The sequence below is a fragment of the Oncorhynchus tshawytscha genome, linkage group LG04 (genome assembly GCF_018296145.1).
Source record: "Oncorhynchus tshawytscha isolate Ot180627B linkage group LG04, Otsh_v2.0, whole genome shotgun sequence".
NCBI classification, from domain to species: domain Eukaryota; kingdom Metazoa; phylum Chordata; class Actinopteri; order Salmoniformes; family Salmonidae; genus Oncorhynchus; species Oncorhynchus tshawytscha.
Window position 1 is genome coordinate 48,062,660 of NC_056432.1, and position 23,855 is coordinate 48,086,514.

At 40.4% G+C, this 23,855-nt stretch overlaps 2 protein-coding genes across 4 annotated transcripts in view; both read right to left on the minus strand.

Annotated features, from left to right (window-relative positions):
* Positions 1–298: 298 nt before the first annotated feature.
* On the minus strand, positions 299–10,647 carry nudt12 (nudix (nucleoside diphosphate linked moiety X)-type motif 12). Of its 3 annotated transcripts, none has more exons than XM_024418408.2 (7): positions 10,549–10,647; positions 3,384–3,606; positions 1,835–2,403; positions 1,544–1,711; positions 1,287–1,367; positions 996–1,195; positions 299–834 (listed from the first exon to the last, which is right to left on the minus strand). In XM_024418408.2, the coding sequence occupies exons 2-7, from the start codon at positions 3,587–3,589 to the stop codon at positions 724–726; spliced, it is 1,335 nt and encodes a 444-aa protein (XP_024274176.1). In that variant the 5' UTR covers positions 3,590–3,606; positions 10,549–10,647; the 3' UTR covers positions 299–723. The 3 variants fall into 3 exon arrangements, with proteins under 3 accessions (XP_024274176.1, XP_024274174.1, XP_024274175.1); XM_024418406.1 differs by having other exon boundaries at positions 1,287–1,400; XM_024418407.2 differs by lacking the exon at positions 10,549–10,647 and adding an exon at positions 4,861–4,892 and having other exon boundaries at positions 1,287–1,400.
* A 163-nt stretch (positions 10,648–10,810) lies between these two features.
* LOC112248940 (solute carrier family 12 member 2) overlaps positions 10,811–23,855 on the minus strand; it is a 40,975-nt gene continuing 27,930 nt past the window's right edge. The window contains exons 16-26 of the mRNA XM_024418405.2: positions 17,813–17,924; positions 17,531–17,671; positions 16,898–17,004; positions 16,547–16,626; positions 16,009–16,158; positions 15,159–15,281; positions 14,836–14,947; positions 14,533–14,619; positions 13,992–14,127; positions 12,160–12,227; positions 10,811–12,010 (exon numbers count right to left, since the gene is read on the minus strand). Coding sequence (XP_024274173.1) covers positions 11,875–12,010; positions 12,160–12,227; positions 13,992–14,127; positions 14,533–14,619; positions 14,836–14,947; positions 15,159–15,281; positions 16,009–16,158; positions 16,547–16,626; positions 16,898–17,004; positions 17,531–17,671; positions 17,813–17,924 — 1,252 coding nt within the window. The 3' untranslated portion in view covers positions 10,811–11,874. The remainder of the gene's footprint in view (positions 12,011–12,159; positions 12,228–13,991; positions 14,128–14,532; positions 14,620–14,835; positions 14,948–15,158; positions 15,282–16,008; positions 16,159–16,546; positions 16,627–16,897; positions 17,005–17,530; positions 17,672–17,812; positions 17,925–23,855) is intronic.

A 23,855-nucleotide genomic window follows, 5' to 3' on the forward strand; every position in this document is an offset into this window, starting at 1 on the left:
TGTTTCCCCGACACTAAAAGCGCATTGCGAGATGGTACTCGAAAAACTAAGTTGAATAATTTGGTACACTGTTTAGATTAAATATATACTTTGTAATGACAATATAAACGGATAGATGTGTTCTAGACAAGTAAGCACATACCATCTATTGGCTGATTTGGCGATCTGAAGTGCAGGTATTTTTTTCTAAGTGTTATGAAATGTGATAGTGTGTTATCTCCAGTGACGAGAACCATGTAGCTATGACACGTTCCTACACAATTTCCTAATTTCACAGATGGACCACTTAGAAGTTAAATCATGGGTAAGATTTTTATTGTACTCACTGATGGAACATAGGCTTTCACAAAATTGACTGGAGTTTCATTTTTTTTTTATCCCTTTAAAATGCCTACTTTTTCTTGACATACTTTTCTCCAATTAAAATACTGCAATGATGAAAAAGTATTCCATATAAAATTATAGATTAGTCGTGTTCATATCTAAGGCATAGTGGAAATAAAATAAAAATCTACTTTGATCACTTTATGACAATTTTACACAACCATTAAAATGTCTTAAATGTGATAATACCTTAGGCGTTATAGTAAACACTACTTTGATTGGATGTAAAATCAGACATGAGAATGTTTTGATAATTCATTCATAGATTTTTATATTGTATTTCATTACAAATTACATTTAGTGGTGTAATCCATCCTGGAGAAGTGCCCTTCATTAGGTTTAAAGATTTGAGCTCATACCAATCCAATGTTTCACCAACTGATGTGCAATGGCCTGTCTTGGCGGCATGGTAAAGGCTGGTTTTGTTCCCTTGACAATGACATCTATAACCTGCATTACACAGACATAGCACTGAGTTAATACATTGTAACAATACAAGTTCACTGACATAGTTTACATGACTTCAATCACCTCTTATTACATTCAGGTGATGTTTTGTTTCCATCTAGGCCATAACATGTAAATCACAGATTAGGAAAACTAGCATTTACCTGTTGCCGTGTAAACCAACGAGCCTCTTCAATTTCCTTTTCATCGACTTTGATGTCTGTTGACATGGCAACAGCCAGGCATCCAATCATTAGTGAGGAGGGCATTGGCCAGGGTTGACATGACACATACTGAACAGGACCCACTTTGACCCCACTCTCCTCCTCCGTCTCTCTCCTTACTGCATCCTCAATGGCCTCACCTGCATAGAGAGATGTCACTGACATCTATCTGCACACTCCAAAATCAGACTAAATATTAAGTGTTTTGTTTAGTGTGTTGAGATAAACTACCTGGTTCAATGAATCCAGCAAGACATGAAAACATCCCAGCAGGAAAAGTCTTCTTTCTGCCCAATAAGCATTGGTTGCCATCTGGGTGAATGACCAACATGATCACCACAGGATCTGCATGCATAACACGACACATTACATAAGTCAGATCATTTTGACCTGATATTGAGGTTAGAACATTATAATAATGATTAAGAGAAAAAAACATGCAGTAGTTCAGTTTCAATTAACAAATTCAAAAACAGGAGGCTCTTTACCAACTCGTGGGTAACAAGTGTTGTGGATGCCTTGTCGGCTTCTGCAGTCTTTGTTGAAGCAGGTCCTCTTATAGCCTCCTTCCTCCACATTGGTGTTACTCCCACATGTTGGGCAGAAGCTGTATCGGTTGTGCCAAGCGAGGACAGAGCTGGCTTGAGCTATGATTCCTGAGGGGAAAAGGGATCATACATTTCTTTTTTTTTTTGTGTGTGTGGGGGGTTTACTAAGTCCACATTTTGTATGCTGTTTCAATAATATTTTGATGAAGAACCTCCCAGAGAAATACTCACCAGCCTCAGCCTCACTAAGTTTCAGAAGACCTGGCATGGGTGGTTTGAGGAAGAAGCTATTTGGATTGGTGAGTTGGAGATGATCCATGGGATTGTCATCAGTATTGAGAGCAAACCAAGCAGTGGGTTCATTCCCTTCTTTTGGAGGAGAGGATGAGGAGCTTCTCTGCTTCTCTACTCCGAGGAAGATGACTGTTGTTCCAGATTTTTGAAGTAGTTCTTTATTAACAGAGCTTGCATCAAGTCGACACAGTTTTATACCTGGATGGGCTGTTTTGCTCTCCTCGGAAGCAGACACAAGAGGATTCAAGTTAAAGAACAAGATGAACACTGTGTCTGGAGAAGACTGTTTTGCTTCTAGCCACTTGCTGTCAGACCTCTTTTCACTCATTCTGTTGAAAACTTCTCTGGTGAAGTAGTTTTCATGCTCTTCCATTCTGTCGCTGGGTAGAATCCGTTGACATTTGTTCTCAGTCTTTGCCAATAACCTGGCAATATGTCGGTGTCCCCAGAATTTGGCAATGTCATAGGCAGTTTGAGCAGATTTATTGACTAAAAACGTATCACACCTTGAGGGAAAGAGAAGTGTGATCAGTACACACTGATGTTATCTTCATGTTTACATGGTTAATCATCCGTTATCAGGTAATTCATTCACTAGGAACCAAATGGAAGCAAATGGAAGCAAACAGGACAAAACGGGGAGGGACATCCCTGAATTCGTATAATAGAAACTCTTGTTTTCATTACAAAACATTTTCCATAGGGAAACATTTTGCTACGGTGTGTTATTTAAAAATATATATATATTTTCTTACCCCTTTTTCTCCCCAATTTCGTGGTATCCAATTGTTAGTAGCTACTATCTTGTCTCATGGCTACAACGAGAGAGAGAGACGAAGGTTGAAAGTCATGCGTCCTCCGATACACAACCCAACCAAGCCGCACTGCTTCTTTACACAGCGCGCATCCAACCCGGAAGCCAGCCGCACCAAGCCAGCCGCATATCCCTCCGGGATATCCCTCTAAGCCGGACGACGCTAGGCCAATTGTGCGTCGCCCCACAGACCTCCCGGGAGCGGCCGGTTATGACGGAGCCTGGGCGCAAACCCAGGGTCTCTGGTGGCATAGCTGGCGCTGCATTACAGCGCCCTTAGCCACTGCGCCACCCGGGAGGCCCCTTCCCTGCTGTTATTTTAACCATATGTTTAGACATTTAAAGGCACACTCTCTAAGATGTGAATACTCAAAGTGGGCCACCATAAAAACATAAACAAACAAATGCATCCCATGCCATTTTCAAATACAAAAATAACTTGATTTCTATGATATATCTGTAGTGTTCAAGATTGACATTCCATGAGTGCATCATTACTTGTTTGAAATATGATTTCATCCTAATAGACCTACAATCTCCTGTGACAACAAAAACATACACAATGGAGTAATAGTTCTCACTCACTTAGAAAGTAATATTTAGACAATGTAAAACAGCTGTAATAATCTCATGTATCCATGTAATTTTTGTTCAGTATGTTTTGATATTTACCCATTTGAAAGTAGGTTGTCTACAATATCAGTGTGTCCATTCCTTGCAGCTAGCATCAACGCAGTCCAGCCATTCTCCCCACTTTCATTGACCAAAAAGCTGGAATGAGAGATCATCCCAGAGACTTTTGCCAGGTCTCCTCTGGAAGCATAATCCAGGAATCTCTCCAACAGCTCCTCTTTGGGACTCATCTGAATATTTTCCATTTGAGTGTGATATATACCTGTATGAATATGATAGAACATAGTTTATTTTATGTTTTGCTATGCTGTGTATGCACTGCCATGTGTTTAATATACTGTATGTGTTTTTATTGAGCTGCCTTCTTGGCCAGGTCTCCCTTGTAAAATAGGTATTCTGACCTCAATGGGACTTCCTGGATAAATAAAGGTTTAATTAAACAAATCTTTACTCATGTGTGTATGTGATATTCGGTTACTTGAGACTGCGATTGAATAAAAGATGTGGGCCTACATCAATTTGCCTATGTCTGGCAATTTACTAACTGGGATTAATGCCGCGTTCACGTGCTGGTCGCAACTAGGAACCTCACAACTTTCTGACTTGCTAACTGGTTGTGCCGAGTTCAAAGTTGGAAATGTCCTAGTTCTGACTAACACGTGAAAGCGGTATAGAGAGCAATAGTAATGGCGTCTTTTTGTAAGCACTAAAGGAGGCTAACTCCACTATGGATCGTTGGCCAAAGCCTATGGGGAAATGAATGGGGTTTCGGAGGGTTTTTGGATAAACGCCGAAAATAAGGTCTGTGGAACCACAGGCTTAGGAGAGTTTATAAGTTTTGTTCTATGAGATAATCTTCATCAGCTAACAATAATAATAAATTATATTTGTAGAGCTCTTTTCTTTTACAGACATCACTTTTTCAGTATTTTGAAGCATTTATGTAATCAAAATAAGCACATAATTCATGAAGATCATATTAACTGACTGATATTCAGGGTCATAATTTGGGTTTGAAAAGTTGAAGCTCATTTGCTGCATTTCTATACAATTAATTAAACTTTAAAATTCCATTATCACCTTGGTTGCTGTAAGTTCATTCACCTCAGACGATCTACAAACACATAGCCTATTAACTATACTATTGTAATGTTATACCCTGAAGGGAAAGCTTGGCTGGAGTTGTCACCAAAGAAATGCACCACCCAAAAATGCACCACAAAAAAAATGCGCCACCCTCTCCAATAGGGCTGTTCGATATGGCAAATAAATTGTCACAATCTATATATTTTTTCATTCGATAACGATAATTATCAAATAATGTTTAAAAGGTGCATGTCTGCTTCAGACTCAATAATGCCTAATGCCTGAGCATTAGGCCAGTAACCGAAAGGTTGCCAGAACGAATCCCCGAGCTGACAAGTTAAAAATCTGTCATTCCACCCCTGAACAAAGCAGTTAACCCACTGTTCCCCGATAGGCCGTCATTGTAAATAAGAAGTTGTTCTTAACTGACTTGCTGTCACATCGTGTATGTAGGTGGCAGGGAAGTCAGGCGCAGGAGAATCAAACTTGGTATAAATGGAGTATTTTAATAACTTAAAACACAAACTCCAAAATCAAAGTCCATAATAAAATAAATGTGGGTACAAGAACCCGTCGCACACCAATCCACGAAACACGAAAAAATAACAATAAACAATCTCTGACAAAGACATGAGGGGAAACAGAGGGTTAAATACACAACATATAATGAATGGGATTGGAACCAGGTGTGTAAGAAGACAAGACAAAACCAATGGAAAATGAAACATAGATCAATGATGGCTAGAAGACCGGTGATGTCGACCGCCGAGCACCGCCCGAACAAGGAGAGGCATCGACTTCGGCAGAAGTCGTGACACTTGCCTAGTTAAATAAAGGTTACATTTTTTTTATTATTATGTGAGCTACACATAAAATTATACTTTAAGGAAAATTAATCAATCCATGTTTGCGGCCAGGGAGCACGTACCTGGGGTCAATTAAATTGATAAGCCCCTTGAAACATTCCTTTTTGACTATGCTAATTATAGGCATGTCATTAGCAATGCGATGCATAATAGCATAACTGATGTCTTTGTTTTTTCAATGTTTGCTTGTAGGGCATAAACGCTGTCAGTGTTGACTGCTTATCGGGCAAACATGCCTAGATTGGCTGGTGCTTGAGGGGCATTTATCAATACCGTGGAGCAAACTGAAACTTCCTGCACGTTCCGAAGAGTGATTTTGCTTCAGATGTTGAAAAAGGTTTGTCGTATTACCAGACTTCGTAGCCACCCGTCTACGGCACAATTTGCACCGGACATTGCTCTGCTCTTTGTCGGACTTCAAAAAGCCAAACCACTTCCAAATTACTGAAACAGTTGAACCCTTTTTATCAATAATTTCTTTGTTGGAAGCTGATCCTTCTCCATGGCTATAACTGCCGCTGTTTTCTCCTACATCACACCTTTTTTGTGGTTAGGTGCTACTCTCATCACTCGAGGTGCTAAGTGGTTTTTAGTGGGCGTATACCTCTCCACATGCATATTGTCACTTCTCCGCACGTTTCTGCTGTGTCAGAGGTGAAATGGACTGCTAATTATTCTATATCGACATGATCGAAAATGAATCTAAACATTTTTATATCGTTATTGAGGGAAGAAATTCCCTCTAATTATTGATATTGATTTATCGCTCAACCCAACTCTCCAATGTTAAAAATATTTGAACATGACCCTTCAAACGCTCCCCCCTCAGAATTAACTCAAAAATAATGATTACCACCACAAATAACATTAACTGTAGCAACCCTGTGTTTATAAACAAGGTCAATAGACTTCACCATTTCAGCATGGTTTTGTGGTACAGTCGATTCCACACAGGGCTACAAACCAGATGATTGAGGGTACTCCGACCATCACCGACGACCTCACTCTCGCTGCCAGTCTCATTACACTTTGATCAGAGCCGGCTGCAGACAATGATCAGCTAGGGAGAAATTCAATGTTCAACATTTTGATGCTGTATTTATAATCATATAAAATATATGCAACGATTTTCCGCCATCAGGTTTCTGTGCCAATGCACCACAACTACCATAAGCAACGCACAACTGCATACCGATTACCCGACTTTGAGCGCTTCTTCATGGTTTGCGTTTTCAACACCACAATCAAGTTGACATACCCTATCTCAACAAAAAATAAAATACATCACTCCCTACTTCGTATCGAAGGTTTGGCTTGACAATTTCCAAATGTCACATTTTTTGGTGTAACAGATGTCTCTTTCCATTCATCGAATGGCTGGTCCGCTGTTTGGATGCTAGAATTATATTAGAGTGGAGTGGATGAACATGTGCAGGTAGCCTACAGGAGACTTCTGAAGTAGCCTTATGCCACACATAAAAAGGTAAACAACAAATATTTAGGCTATATTGAAGCGTTAGGTTCTAGGTCAAGGAAGAGCTGCTCGGATCGGGAAGGAGGCAGAATGGTGTTCAGGTTTCATGAATAACTGGGCCTGCTGGGAGCATATGCCTATGTGGCTGCAATATATAGGATGACTTGGGAGAATGATGATCGGCAACAAACAGCACATCAGTATCAGTAGCAAAAATACAGACTGTCCTGCACTGTGCCCTTCTAGACTTTCTAATCTGTCAAGAGTAGACACACAACTGTCCAAATGGAATGAAACATTCAAATAACAGGGATTTTGTGCCATTATTCAAATTACACTTGCACTGCAGTTTACAGCCTAGACTAGAATTGTACTCACTTAAAAACAATAATGCAAATATTCATTGCATTGTGGTGTTGTAGGCATGATCATTTTAATGTCCTTAAGGCCATACCTAGTTGGCTCAGGGATTCAAAACAGCAACCTTTTGGTTACTATCCAAACGATCATGGCTCATATAGCAAAGATTGTAACAGTATAATGGTTTTGGAATGACATTCACAGGGACCAGGGTTTGAGTCCCAGTCAGGATACCCCCCTAATCCACTATATTGGTGTCAGGTGTTTCTGTCAGGTATCTGTACTGCACATGTGATGGAAGAGTATGCAAAACAAATGTGCGCCTGATTGATACAAATCTTCATCATATTATTCTGCCAGGTAGGCCTACTTAGAAGTCAACATTTAATTGTGAAGGTTTTTGGGGAAAAAGTGTTCAGCATGCATCACAGAGCCGATTGTCTTTAGAAGTATTTACTTCAGGCTGACGACTACCATCAACTTAATTATGTACAAAATATATACAATTTGAAAGGAAGACGACAGCTAAATATTTTCCTGTCACTGTTTGCGATTCACAAATGATCATTTTGATTAATCGCTATTTAACCAAACCCCCAACTACTACAATGGTGAAGCACATCATTCAATTCATCACAAAAGAATCATATGAATTCAATGAATCACCATATTTTTTATTTTACTATTATATATCCATTACATAGTAAATTAAATTTGTATGGCCTAAACAAGATCAATAGAGGAGCTGTTTGAGCTGCTCAATGATGCACCTAGCCTCTCCGCTGCCTATCAGCTAACCCTCTATGTTCTTGTGGATTTATATTGAAAATTGGTGCAGATTCGAATCATTTTATGTGTGGTCTCATTGCTAATTAACCTATTGCAGAAGGGTATGTGTTAGAAAGGGACAACAGAAGAGAACCACAAGATGCAGGACTCCTTGTTCCCCCAATATCTAAGAAAACAGATGAATACAGGGATTTTTTCTACAGACCTCTTATGTGAGAGAATCAGATGTTTCAGTCTTGTAAGTAACGCCTTGGACAAATAATCCTTGTCTGAGCATGAATGGCCCATGTGGCAGAAGTCTATATCCTGTTTCTGTCATGTAAGGCAGCTTGATGTACAAGTAAACTATACCCCCTGGACAGGGCGCTAGTTCACTAATTCCTTAATGCTGAGAGCCAAGCAGAGGCATCAGGTCCCAAGGTACTGGACTGATGAACTATCCTTGCTCTCTCTGCTTGGTCGGCTCCACACTCTCAACTGGGATTCCATACCACTGACTATTACGGGGGCTGAGTCCCTGGCTTGTTGCAAGCAGGGGTGGCGTTGGAAGGGGCCACATTGTCTCTCAGTCCCCCTGTTCCAGTCTCCGTTGTTTATGCTGCAATAGTTTATATTTTTCTAGGGGCCTTGATCAGCTTGCCTCAGCCGGTGTACTGTGTTTTATCTGATGTAACAAAGCATGTTCCCACTAACCCCCTTCTTTTGTCCTTTTCTACATCTAATAACTCCTGGATGTGCCTGGCCCAAGCCTACTTGGACGTGCTGCTGATCCTGGACTGGGGCTGAGGACCCTTGGGCATGCCTATCCCTAGCACCTCCCTGCACCCCCTAGCATGCTTGTACCTAAGCTAAATACTGTCTATTCCATCTCACCCTCTTCTTCTCCTCTTCTGTCTTAAGCCTAGTCCAGGACAAATAAACTATTTTATATTGAATTTATATTGAGCATGATTTTTTTGTCAAGGACAATGTGTAATCTGAGTCTGGGAAACCAGACCATACTGTAGGCAATGAAATTATTCCAGAATACTATCAAAATAAAGATTGTTTTCTATGATTATCTATGGATTATTTCCATTCTACAATATGGCATCTGACAAAGAAAACTCTCAAAATCCTATTATATTTGTGGTGTGGTCTATCCCTCACAGAATAGGAGGCAGAGGAGAAAAGCACACAAATGTAAAAAATAAATAAAATAAAAAGTGACCTCAGTGGGAGTTAACACACACACACCCATCTAAATACAGCAGATAAAGTACATCTAGGACTACAGACTAACCAATCAAACAAGGGTTAGGGTTGTTTTTACCCATTAACATACTACTTAAGCCTATCCAAACATCTCCACAATTTCATAGGGGATAGGTCTAACATATCCATCTGCAGACACAATGTTTTACTTTTCATGAGAAGAGAAAGGAGAAAACATTTAGGGGGAAGTTAGGAGAGGAGTGGTGAAGAGAAAACAGAGATGATGGGGTGGAGAATGTTCGACTTTATATTAGGAGAGAGAGGGTTCTTTGTTGTTTTTAATAAAGGGAAAAAATCATAAAAATGAAATCTAGGCAGCCAATGACTTTGTTTCCCCCCTCTCATGTCATATCCCTCCCCCTCTCATGTCATATCCCCCCCCTCTCATGTCATATCCCCCCTCTCTCTCATGTCATATATCCCCCCTCTCTCTCATGTCATACCCCCCCTCTCTCATGTCATATTCCCCCCCTCTCTCATGTCATATCCCCCCTCTCTCATGTCATATTCCCATTGCTAACGTTAGTTATTTCTATAGATTCTGTAGTCTAGTGGACAGTTAGTATATGGAAAAAATGCCATTCTTCCCATTATGTACTAGTAGAGCTGGGACACCAGGTGGGTGCAATAATTATCAAATTGAATGGGAAAACAGCAATACTCTGAACCTCTATCCGCTGTAATCTATGTTCTACGAGGGCAAAATTACTATCTGATAACACAATTCATGTTTGTATAACATCATGTAATGTATTACTCAGTAGAAAGTATATTTGTCGAATTGTAGCTAGATTTTCCGCAATGGTTCCGTTAGCCACGTGTGATTCTGTAGAAATTAAGAAAAATCTGCTGTACAACTCGACGCTATGTACAACGCAAACTTTCGTTGTAGGAGTGGGACTTTGACCCCACAACAGTGACAGAGTAGCAAATGTAGAAACAACGAAGTGCAGACTAACTGCTACAGTAGGTGTTTTTTCCACATTCTCATTGGTCCATCCGACGTCAATCAAAATTTAATAATGCCCTTTCACATGATGTAACTTTGTTTATATTTGGTAGCCATAGCCCCTTCAAAAGATATGTTGCAATCTTTTAAACACATGGATATTTCAAGATTCTTAAGATGTTGCCTGTCCGGCAACTATAACAATGCTGTACTGCTTTTGACAAATATTATTATTTTGGCTACAGGACTCCGGTTATGTCACAACTTTGTGTTTAAGCTATAGGCGATACGAGAGGAAATATATATATATATATAAACAAATGCAACTTGTCACACAAAACAATTATATAGCTTTCACCCGACATGTAACCTATATCGAGTGTCACTAGATTATACCAACGGAATAAGGCACTTTCAACTACTAACCTTAGTACGTGCCTGCGATCTATAGTCCTCCCCAGACTGGCCCAAATGGTTGTATAATTCAGGAGCAAACGCAACAGCGACGCTGGCAAGACATGCGTATTACACTCAAACACTATCCAACTGGCCCAAAGTCTAAGCTTTAGTGCGCTTATTTTGAAATGCTTTTGATGCATATGCCTATCTACATATTCAATGTTATGCTTAATTTATACAAATTCATCAGATACGAAATACATTTCAGACTGACGTACCACACAAATCCTAGTATTGCAAGTGAGCATGATTTATTTTGTGGCCTAACCAGATTACAAATCACACATTACTGTTTGTGGTTGATGTTAATTTCATAATGTACAAAATAGTCTATAACAATGTTATTTAAGAATATAGAGGCTTTGCTTTTAAAGATTGTTTTACATTTTAAATAAAAAATGTAACGACTTTCATCAAAAAGACAAGACAACACACAGAAAACAACCATTGTTCAGATACAAAAAAATCTAATGGAACCTTAATTATTGACCAAACAAATATTTAACACTTTTAAGAAACACAATGTAAAATGAAAATATTTAAATCTCAGATAATAGTAACAATCTAGCTATCGTCATCAAGGGGGCAATGAAAACCAACCGTTGTCAAATAATACATAACGACAAACAGCCACAACAATTTCTCATTGGCCTGTTATATCCCCCCATCCCTTACATATTAGTTGACTAAATGTCATTTAAAAGAAGCATTATATATAAATTTAAAAAATTCAAAACACTTCTGACTGCATGCAAGTCGGCTAACTGGTGTGTGATTTTAGCATGCAATAATTTAGTTCACCACAGCATTGAGGCTCCAAGAGGATGTGACCTACTGCATTCTACATGTGTAACTAGCCTGGGTACTAGTCTGTTTAGGTTACACTACAGTCTTTGTACTCCGTGTCATATGCCAAATCTCAGTACAGGTGTGTTTAGCTGGAAAAGGAGTGGCAATGACTGGAATGATAGCCAAAAAGACAGGTACCCAGACTAGTGTATAACTACATAAATTAGCAAAATGTGTTTATTTAGACACTCCGCAGTATTGTTATGTGACATTACAATTAGGTCTACTGTACTTGTGAATTGTTATGACAGACTATTTATGGTACTTTAGCCTACTTCTACTAATACTTGACGTAAAGAGAATGCAATTAGTACACAATTAGTTCCATAATATCCCCATGCACTTTGAGCACACTTTTTAATCCCCCCCCCCTCCCCACCCACCCCATTCTAGAAATTCCTAATATAACAGTTTTGGTCAGGTAAATTGAGAGTACGAGGAATTTTAAGAGTAAAAAGTAAGGACACTCTGGTGGTTGCCTCGTACTAAGAGAATAGGAGGCAGGTCTTTCGACAGAGTCTCCAACCAGCACATGTAGAGGGCACTGGACACCGTTCCCTTCCGGGCCAATGGCATGCTCCTGTTGGACAGGGAATGAGTCAGTCGGTCAGAAGGACGGATGGACAGACAGACAGTATTAAATAGATAATTAAATAGATCAACAGTCCATTTCAATACCATCACTTTATATTTGTGTTCTAGACATAATGTAATATTATAACTACTTACATAACGATGAGTTTTGCTGAGTTTGAGTGTTCTTTCAGCAATTCATTCAATCTGATCTGTCGGTTAGTCTGGGGAAAAATAAATAGGAACAACTCAGCTTATATTAGTTATATATACAGTGGGGCAAAAAAGTATTTAGTCAGCCACCAATTGTGCAAATTCTCCGACTTAAAAAGATGAGACAGGCCTGTAATTTTCATCATAGGTACACTTCAACTATGCCAGACAAAATGAGAAAGAAATCCAGAAAATCACATTGTAGGATTTTTAATGAATTTATTTGCAAATTATGGTGGAAAATAAGTATTTGGTCAATAACAAAAGTTTATCTCAATACTTTGTTATATACCATTTGTTGGCAATGACAGAGGTCAAATGTTTTCTGTAATTCTTCACAAGGTTTTCACACACTGTTGCTGGTATTTTGGCCCATTCCTCCATGCAGATCTCCTCTAGAGCAGTGATGTTTTGGGGCTGTTGCTGGGCAACACGGACTTTCAACTCCCTCCAAAGATTTTCTATGGGGTTGAGATCTGGAGACTGGCTAGGCCACTCCAGGATCTTGAAATGCTTCTTACGAAGCCACTCCTTTGTTGCACGGGCGGTGTGTTTGGGATCATTGTCATGCTGAAAGACCCAGCCACGTTTCATCTTCAATGCCCTCGCTGATGGAAGGAGGTTTTCACTCAAAATCTCACGATACATGGCTCCATTCATTCTTTCCTTTACACGGATCAGTCGTCCTGGTCCCTTTGCAGAAAAACAGCCCCAAAGCATGATGTTTCCACCCCCATGCTTCACAGTAGGTATGGTGTTCTTTGGATGCAACTCAGCATTCTTTGTCCTCCAAAAACGACGAGTTGAGTTTTTACCAAAAAGTTATATTTTGGTTTCATCTGACCATATGACATTCTCCCAATCTTCTTCTGGATCATCCAAATGCTCTCTAGCAAACTTCAGATGGGCCTGGACATGTACTGGCTTAAGCAGGGGGGGACACATGTCTGGCACTGCAGGATTTGAGTCCCTGGCGGAGTAGTGTGTTACTGATGGTAGGCTTTGTTACTTTGGTCCCAGCTCTCTGCAGGTCATTCACTAGGTCCCCCCGTGTGGTTCTGGGATTTTTGCTCACTGTTCTTGTGATCATTTTGACCCCACGGTGTGAGATCTTGCGTAGAGCCCCAGTTCGAGGGACATTATCAGTGGTCTTGTATGTCTTCCATTTCCTAATAATTGCTCCCACAGTTGATTTCTTCAAACCAAGCTGCTTACCTATTGCAGATTCAGTCTTCCCAGCCTGGTGCAGGTCTACAATTTTGTTTCTGGTGTCCTTTGACAGCTCTTTGGTCTTGGCCATAGTGGAGTTTGGAGTGTGACTGTTTGAGGTTGTGGACAGGTGTCTTTTATACTGATAACAAGTTCAAACAGGTGCCATTAATACAGGTAACAAGTGGAGGACAGAGGAGCCTCTTAAAGAAGAAGTTACAGGTCTGTGAGAGACAGAAATCTTGCTTGTTTGTAGGTGACCAAATGCTTATTTTCGACCATAATTTGCAAATAAATTCATTACAAATACTACAATGTGATTTTCTGGATTTTTTTCCCTCATTTTGTCTGTCATAGTTGAAGTGAACCTATGATGAAAATTACAGGCTCCTCTCATCTTTTTAAGTGGGAGAACTTGCACAATTGGTGGCTGACTAAATACTTTTTTGCCACACTGTATATGCGATTAAAACAACCTCTAACTTTCCCCAGTGTCATCCTCCCTCTATATCTGTTCAATAAAATTAGAAATTAACTTAAAAATCTGTTTTTTTAAAGATCCAGACCTTGGCCCTGTAGAGCTCCAGCTCGTTGTCTGAGATCCTCCAAGGCTCCTCAGCCTTCAACCTTTCTGCAGCCTCCTGCTCCATGTCGTCCTCCTTTAGCTTATACGGCTCGATCATTTCCTCAAAGCTAAGCACACTACAAGAGACAGGTAAACGGGACACACAATGAACGTCATTATTATTGCATTATAATTATGATTACATTGTCATTATAGTCCTAGGCTAATGGGTTTCTTTGCACTTCACATATTGCACAGTTTCTTTGACGGAGGCTTCTCAGTGACCTATAAATGTCTTCATGTTGAACATGATCTTGTGGCCTGGCTGGTTTAGTGGTAATGCCGCATCCTCCAGCCACATATCTACAGTGTTGGCATAGGTTTGAATCTGGTCTACTGCCCTATGATACAACCTCACCCTATCTTACCCTACTGTTACCCTCTTTCTCTATCTGATCAATCAAATCTGAAAATACATTTAAAAAAATAATATTTATACAGTATGTAAATAGAGCATGATCTTGACACAGCAGGCATCTTACTTGTGTTTCTTTGGCTTGGTGTTGATGTCCCCGAGCACATAGATCGCAGAGAAATCTATCCTGAACTTGCTGAGCAGAGCAGCCATTCTATTAAAAAACAGGAGAAAGTATCTCAATTTTTCAGACTCAGTTGATAGGTCATGGCGCTTGCGATACCAGGATCGGAGGTTCGATTTCGGCTGGGGCCACCCATACAAAAAATGAATGCATGTAAAGTCGCTTTGTATAAAAGCAGCTGCTAAATATTTGATTATATTATAGATTCCTCAACCTCACATCATGACTGAAGGAACGATAACTCACGCCCTGCGATCATGGTCAATCCTGTTGATCTTCCCACCAATAAAAAGACGGATTTTGCAGTCCTTCCACTTCTTTTTTTCCGTGAGCAAGTACGGAATCAACAGAGCCAAGCCTGTAATATTTGGAACAGATAAATAAGGGATGATGGTAATAAATGACGACTCCTTGGGGTCCAATCTGATTGTTGACACTTGGGTCATATACATTGGGGCTCACTGTAGCAAAGTGTTTTGTAACAGAAAATTAGCTCTTCCTATTGGATATAATGCCTATTCATTTGGTGCATACGAATATAATCACAGCATTGACTTAGCATACTGTACCTCCGTCATCAAACAGCCACCACACATCCACTGTGCCTTTGCACTGCTTCTTCTTGAACTGCTGGCTGGCCTCCAGAAGCCTTTGGTCTGTGAGGCTCAGTGGCTTAGCACTTCTCTTCGTCTCTGTGGAGCAACCACATCAAAGGCAGTCACACAGTTATTATCAAAGACGGTAATTGACTGTGGACTGTTAGAATTTCCCATAGGAAAACATGTCTCACTAGCTGGGCATGCACAGTTGAATACTAGGCAGTGCATCCATGATTTCACAGTTTTTTTTGTGATATTTGTGGGCAAAAATGCTCAATTTTGCTGTGGCAATTCGGGCATTTTGTATGGCAACAAGGCACATGCACAGAGGGCTCTATCTGTGCAGAGCACAAGCCCATTTGCCCTTCCAGTTTTTTTGTATACATTTATTGTCATTCTTGCTCTGCACCCAATGCCTCCATGTCATTGGTACATTCTCATATATGCTTCAGAACTAAAATGTTGCATGTCTTGATTCAGCATTGGCACACAAAGGCGGGCACGCTGCGCATATTCAGATTAGTGTCAAATTTGCAAGCACTTGCATAATATACAGGGAATTGTTGATTTAGAAAATCCTGGAGGGACTGACCAAGACACATTGTAGCTTTTCAAATGAGCATAAACAGTAGACATTAATTACTTTGGTGCGAGTTAGGCCTGTTTATGGTTGTTTGGAGCTGGTTTCCTGAACCCAGGATAAGTCAACTGGACTAAAAGTGGACTTCAAGACATGAATAGGCTTAATCTGAGTATTTCTGTTTTACAACATTACCTGTGAAGCACTGTGCCTATATACTCATTCTAGTCTAAAGATTACCTCTGAGAATGAGAGGGCTGTTTTGAGCACTGGTGATCAGGGATGGAGGAAAGGAGTTACTGTCCTCGGAGTCTTTACCAAGCATGTTGACAGACACCACTACATCCTTCATACCCGCGTCCTTCTTCTCATGGGATGATAGGAGCTCATCTGGAGAAGGGGCAATCAGACAAATCTCAGAGCACTTTATCTAGTCCTTAGGCTTGCGTCTGAAATAGAACTCTATTCCCTATATAGTGCACTACATAGACCTCTGGTCAAAAGAAGTAATAATAACAGAAGGAAATCTCAGTGCTTTATAAGTGCACTACAGAGAATAGGGTGCCATTTCGGATGCACCCTTACTACTGTGAAAAAATCCATAGAATAGCTAGAAAGGGGGTGTGCTCAATCCATCTGAAGCTATCCACTGAAGCTAAGCTTCCATCTGAAGCTATGTCTGTACTACTAAGGAATGTTAAACTTGATTGTGAGGAATGAGTGTGTTGAATGAGTGCTCCTGGGAAAATGAAGAACACAGCATGACACAATACTGTACCTGGGTCTTGAATATGGGAGATATCAAGACCCTCTTGTAGTCTGATGATGACAACACCATGCTGCAAGTCAAAGGCATCACTGAAACACAACCGTACAGCTTGTTACTAACACTGAAGAGGGAAAATAGTATAAGAATAGATGGCCAAAGTGATTTCAATCATGATTTCCTCAGGAAAGCATGTGATGTAGGGTGAAATTGCCTCTATATGCTGATCTTGGGTTTAGCATTTTCCCGTCTAATAGTTAAGGTCAGGATTGGGAAGGGGAAGCTGATCCTAGATCTGTACCTAGGGGAAACTTCACCCTAGAGCAAACCATGTAGTCAGTCAGTCAAACTAGATACACTTACTGGATGATGTTGATATACATTTCCACATCTTTCATCTCGCCATCACTCCAGTTGTTCTTAAAGCCCATCACAAGTGTGTTGGGCTTCAAACGCCCCAAACCTGTGGCCTTGAAGATGAAAAATGTTTACATCAACATATTAATATTGGAAGGCCATTACCTGACTCTTTCAATAAAAATCCCTTGAACAACATGCACAAAGTGTAGTCATACTGTAACTACCTCTTTATGCGGCAGATAGCCTAGTGGTTAGAGCATTGGACCAGTAACTGAAAGGTTGCAAGATCAAATCCCTGAGCTGACAAGGTAAGAATCTGTTGTTCTGCCCCTGAACAAGGCAGATTAACCCACTGTTCCTAGGCCGTCATTGTAAATAAGAATTTGTTCTTAACTGACTTGCCTGGTTAAATAAAAAATACAAAAAAAAAGGTTAGATGGTGATTGGCACATTGAAAAAGATCATGATAGACAAGAGCCTGGGAACCAGTTCATTTGTGCCATCATGCCACTCCTTTCCACTCCTGGTCATGAAAAAGACTTAACATGATAGCATAAACATATCTGGGACCAGGCTAGACAGACACCATACTGAGGATATACCACATATTATAGCAGTGCACTGCAGAACAATCACCTGTAAAAGGTACTGAGCTCCATGTCTCAGGTCTTCAGCAAACACAGGGGTGTAGAAGGCCTTGATGCGATTCTTCAGCAGCCAGCGCTGGTAGCGGGCATGATCAAGAGACATCTCTTTGAAGTTTGGCCGACGGGACACCTTAGGATAATGAAACAATCAAAGCTGTTACTCCTAAAAATATAAGTAAGCTGTAAACTATATGTAAGATGTATACTGTGTATGTACAGAGATGCTTTGTAGTTGATAAGGCTTAGCGGCTAGGCTTGTAATGATACGTACCGTGCGGACGTGGCCACACACCATAAGGCCTACGTTCTTAGTGAATGCGTTTACCAGATGGAGTAAAGCAGGCCGGGCATTGGGGTATCCAGTCATCACCAGACACTGGGGTCTATCCCATATGAAAAAAAAAAATAATAATCCATTTACGTTTTTCAGGATACATGTGACATTTTTAAATTGGCCAAATAATGTATTCTTTTAAAAATGTATTTACTAGATTTTAATACATTCCAACAAATATTAAGCATGGTACTTACAGTAAAATCTATATATACGTATGTGTGTAAAATTGAAATCACAATATCTGTTAAATGGATCAGAAAATGCTTTTAAAAATACATTCTGAAATGCATTAATGTATTTTAGATTTTTTTTTTTTTACATATATATTAGGTAAATATATTAAAACATTTATTTGGAAATGTTTTGTGAAATATATTCCAACAGGCACTTAAAAATTATTATTATTATTTTTTTTAAATTAAAATGTATGGCAAATATACAAAATGTGCCAAATCATATTGTAACAAAATGCAATGGAACATTAGTAGGCGCAGTGTACAAACTTAACCTTTAAATTCCAGAACGCAACATGACACATTAAAACCACCTAAAGTCTAAGCCCTGTCTACTAAGCTATATGGAACTGTTTTAAGAAGGTCATACCAAGGATCATTTAGCTCTTTGATTTGGAATTTTAAGACTGATTGAAGAATAAAAAAAAGATTTTAAAAAATTGTTTGATGAAAAACAATTGTGGGCCTTACTGCATGAATTTGTTGTGTCAGAGCCTTTTCCAAAATGTTAGCTACAGGTAGGTCTAACAGTCACAAGCGTGTGCAGGAGCCTCTGCAGCAGCAGCCTCCCCCAGGTCCTAGTGCCCGTCCGATATGAAGTTTAAGATGTGATGGAACGGTTGTCGGAAGAAATAAATCACAGAGAAAATATATTGACTGATATATTGATTTATTTAGGGGGGCTAATGAACAGGCCTAGCAACATCCCTGTCTCACTTCAGAACAAATTTCCTTTAGATTTTTGGGGGGGACTGTTGGAGTGAATTTGTTATTCAGTGCTTTTGTATGGACTAAATGCAGATAGGCTACGATGTGAATGTGTGGTAAGTTAGAACAGAGAGAGAGAGAGAGAGAGAGTATTCACTACTATAGACTTTGGTCATAATCAAAGCTTTGTTAACCAATACGTTTTATTTATTATTTTTATTTCACCTTTATTTTACCAGGTGGGCCTGTTGAGAACAAGTTCTCATTTACAACTGCAACATGGCCAAGATAAAGCAAAGCAGTGCGACAAAAACAACAACACAAAGTTACACATGGGATAAACAAACGTACAGTCAATAACACAATAGAAAAATCTATATACAGTAATATTAGGGAGGTAAGGCAATAAATAGGCCATAGTGGAAATAATTACAATTTAGCATTAACACTGGAGTGATAGCTGTGCAGATGATGATGTGCAAATAGAGATACTGGGGTGCAAAAGAGCAAAAAAATAATAACAATATGGGGATGAGGTAGTTGGGTGGGCTATATACAGATGGGATCACTCCAGCTTGAGTGATTTTTGCAATTCGTTCCAGTCATTGGCAGCAGAGAACTGAAAGGAAAGGTGGCCAAATGAGGTGTTGACTTTGGGGATGACCAGTGAAATATACCTGCTGGAGCGTGTGCTACGGGTGGGTGTTGCTATGGTGACCAGTGAGCTGAGGTAAGGCGGGGCTTTACCTAGCAAAGACTTATAGATGACCTGGAGCCAGTGGGTTTGGCGACGAATATGTAGCAAAGGCCAGCCAACGAGAGCATAGAGGTCGCAGTGGTGGGTAGTATATGGGGCTTTGGTGAAACGAATGGCACTGTGACTACATCTAATTTCCTGAGTAGAGTGTTGGAGGCGATTCTATAAATGACATTGCCGAAGTCAAGGATCGGTAGGATACTCAGTTTTACGAGGGTATGTTTGGCAGCATGAGTGAAGGAGGCTTTGTTGCGAAATAGGAAGCCGATTCTAGATTTAATTTTGGATTGGAGATGCTTAATGTGAGTCTAGAAGGAGCGTTTACAGTCTAACCAGACACCTAGGTATTTGTAGTTGTCCACATATTTTAAGTCAGAACCGTGCAGAGTAGTGATGCTAGTCTGGCGGGTGGGTGCGGGCAGCGATTGGTTGAAGAGCATGCATTTGGTTTTATTTGCATTTAAGAGCAGTTGTAGGCCACAGAAGGAGTGTTGTATGCCATTGAAGCTCGTCTGGAGGGTTGTTAACACAGTGTCCAAAGAAGGGCCAGAAGTACACAGAATGGTGTCGTCTGCGTAGAGGTTGATCAGAGAATCACCAGCAGCAAGAGCGACATCATTGATATATACAGAGAAAAGATTCGGCCCGAGAATTGAACCCTGTGTCACCCCCATAGAGACTGCCAGAGGTCAGGACAACAGGCACTCTGATTTCACACACTGAACTCTATCTCAGAAATAGTTGGTGAACCAGGCAAGGCAGTCATTTGAGAAGCCAAGATTATTTACTCTGCCGATAAGAATGTGGTGATTAACAGAGTTGAAAGCCTTGGCGAGGTCAATGAAGACGGCTGCAAGGTATTGTCTTTTATCGATGGTGGTTATGATATCGTTTAGGACCTTGAGTGTGGCTGAGGTGCACCCATGACCAGCTCGGAAACCAGATTGCATAGCGGAGAAGGTATGGTGGGATTCAAAGTGGTTGGTAATTGGTTTGTTAACTTGGCTTTCGAAGACTTTAGAAAGACAGGGCAGGATGGATATAGGTCTGTAACAGTTTGGGTCTAGAGTGTCTCCCCCTTTGAAGATGGGCAGCTTTCCAATCTTTAGGGATCTCAGACGATACGAAAGAGAGATTGAACAGGCTAGTAATAGGGGTTGCAATAACTGCGGCAGATAATTTTAGAAAGAGAGGGTCCATATTGTCTAGCCCAACTGATTTTGCAGCTCTTTCAGAACATCAGCTATCTGGATTTGGGTGAAGGAGAAGCGGGGGGAGAGGGGGACTTGGGCAAGTTGCTGCGGGGGGTGCAGAGCTGTTGGCCGGGGTAGGGGTAGCCAGGTGGAAAGCATGGCCAGCCGTAGATAAATGCTTATTAAAATTCTCGATTATCGTAGATTTATCAGCGGTGACAGTGTTTCCTAGCCTCAGTGCTGTGGGCAGCTGGGAGGAGGTGCTCTTATTCTCCATGGACTTTACAGTGTTCCAAAACTTTTAGGGATTAGTGCTACAGGATGCAAATTTCTGTTTGAAAAAGCTAGCCTTTGTTTTCCTGACTGTGTATATTGGTTCCTGACTTCCCTGAAAAGTTGCATATCGCGGGGGCTAATTGATGCTGATGCAATACGCCACAGGATGTTTTTATGCTGGTCAAGGGTAGTCAAGTCTGAGTGAACCAAGGACTATATCTGTTCTTAGTTCTACATTTTTGAATGTGACATGCTTATTTAAGATGGTGAGGAAAGCACTTTTAAAGAACAACCAGGCATCCTCTACAGATGGGATGAGGTCAATATCCTTCCAGCATACCCGGATCAGGTCGATTAGAAAGGCCTGCTAGCTGAAGTGTTTTAGGGAGGGTTTGACAGTGATGAGGGGTGGTTGTTTGACCGCGGACCCATTACGGACGCAGGCTATGGGGCAGTGATCGCTGAGATCCTGGTTGAAGACAGCAGAGGTGTATTTAGAGGGCAAGTTGGTCAGGATGATAACTATGAGGGTGCCTATGTTTACGGATTTAGTGAGGCTGCCTGTAAGTTACAGTGTAATAGACGTTGCGAGATAGCTAACGTTAATGTTTACGGTGTCTTTTAAATTCGACATAAGTCATGTGGCGATGATATCTAATTAACATTGTATTTAACGTAGTTTTGCTATCTGTACCAGGCTATAAATGAGACAGATGACGTAACATCATGCACATATCTTTTCATACGCAATTGCTTTCATTCAGTAGGCCATTGCAAAACAATTATCAGTGGGTCATGTGTAGAAAAGGTGACATAGTGTTGATCACAATGTCATTGTATTATCCTCAATTTCTCAACTGTAGGCTAGCTAACGACTAACGTTAGATGGATATACGGATATTCTTCGAGAGATGCAGTGCCAGCAGCTCTGTCGAAGGTCAATCCGGTGAGAAATGAAGATTTTACCAGTTCAAACAAACAAATTCAAACTGAAACTGATTATCACATATTAAGCCTTGAGTTATTGTAAATATGAGTTTAATAACGATACATGTCAAAACACAGCAGGCAAGAATGAGGGAAAGAAGCTGGAGGCTGACAGGGCTGAGAGGTTAGTGATTAAAAAAAGCATGTAGATATTAAGCTTTCAGTTAAATTTGTACAGAATATGACAGCATATGTTTTACTTTTGTTAGGCATAAATACATTTTATTCATGATATCTTAAAGGGTCATGCAGAAAGAGAGGCTTCTGTGCCATGCAGAGATCAACATGCAAGCTGTATAAGTGAGAGTAAGCCCAGACCCCCCTAAAAGAGGCTTAGCCCCCTATCCATGAATCTCTAGTGACTTCCCTGCTGAGAGATATAAGAAGATCAGGAAACATATATATATATATATATATATATATATATATATATATTTACATGTATTTAACCCTTATTTTTAGCACTAAACAGTCTCCTAATACGTATACTTCCATTCATTTTTTAAACTGGTACCGGGTGTCACGAGTCCGACCGAGGGTGGCTTCCCTTCCCGGTCGGCGCTCGGCGGTCGTCGTCACCGGCCTATTAGCTGCCATTGATTGCATTTCCTCCCCCTCCTTGTATGTTTATTGGTAGCACCTGTTTGTGATGATTAATTGGGCTTCTTTAGACAGACGGCCCCGCCTGTTTGTTGTGCGGGATTAATTATTGTAACCTTCGGCTCTGTAGTAGAGGAACGTGTTTGTTCCTGGTCGTGCATTTTTCAGTTGTACATTTTTCATTCCCCGTGTTTGGGGCAGTTATTATTGTGAGCACCCTGTGGTGCGTTAGTGCATTAAAGAGCACAGCATTGCACTCTCTGTCTCCTGCGTTTGACTCCACACCCACGACACCCGGAGCATTACACCGGTGTACCTTCAGACGAGTCTTGTGAGGCCTGTAGGCATCCTAGAGCAAAACAACCGACAGGTACTTGTCCGTGAGATTCTGACCTTTGCACATATTAGTGTGTAGCCCAAACTGTTCGGACACTACAGACAGAAGTTTGCAGATCGTCTGTACTGACTTCAGACGAGTCCCAAGATGCTTGTGGGTGTCGTAGAGCAAAACAAAGAACACCATCGTGTTCGTGAGAAAATTGTGAGAAGACCGATTTTTGGGATGTCTCAAGATCTGACAAACACCACTCTAGCTGTGTCACCTTTCACCGCAGATGCAGAAGTGCGACAAATGCAACAAAAACTTCAACTGACTTTTTTTTACTATACTAATTAGATTTCTGCAGGGCGAAAATATTATCTCTAGCTTTTTTTTTACTGTCTCGTTGGAGGCCAAAAAGCACTACACCCCCAACAAGCCACGCCCCCAATACTTCTAATAGGTTGCCGCCGCTACAATATATTTAGTCAGAATGCATTTGTATTGTACATGACACATCCTAATTTAAAGGACTACAAAAATTCTACACGTTAATGTTAATTTTCTTTTGTGAATCTTGGGATGGGTTTCATGTCTGATTTAACTCATAATTACCAGTTGTGTAGGGCCATTCAGGTGTATTTTTCCCAAATGCGGTAAATTAGTTACCGCTTGGTTATGCACGCACCATAACACCTCTAACCGTCCACTGTATAATACCACTCATTGGAAGCACAATACCAACATATACACTTTCACATATTGTGGAGCATTGTACAATGTATAGTTTTTGTTTAAATGTATAAAAACTGAAATAAAAGAGTAATTTAAGATAATGGTAAAGACTCATTTAAGATCCCGAATTTGCATTTTAGATGATGATGAATGGAGAGGGTGACCTGAT

What these genes read in the sequence shown, in the direction of transcription:
- nudt12 (XM_024418406.1), bottom strand. Translation starts at nt 3,589, where the DNA reads ATGGAAAATATTCAGATGAGTCCCAAAGAGGAGCTGTTGGAGAGATTC. An exon ending in GACAACCTACTTTCAAATGG is followed by an intron (nt 2,404 to 3,383) that starts GTAAATATCAAA and finishes CTTTCCCTCAAG; the next exon opens with GTGTGATACGTTTTTAGTCA. An exon ending in GTTGGTTTACACGGCAACAG is followed by an intron (nt 835 to 995) that starts GTAAATGCTAGT and finishes TGTGTAATGCAG; the next exon opens with GTTATAGATGTCATTGTCAA.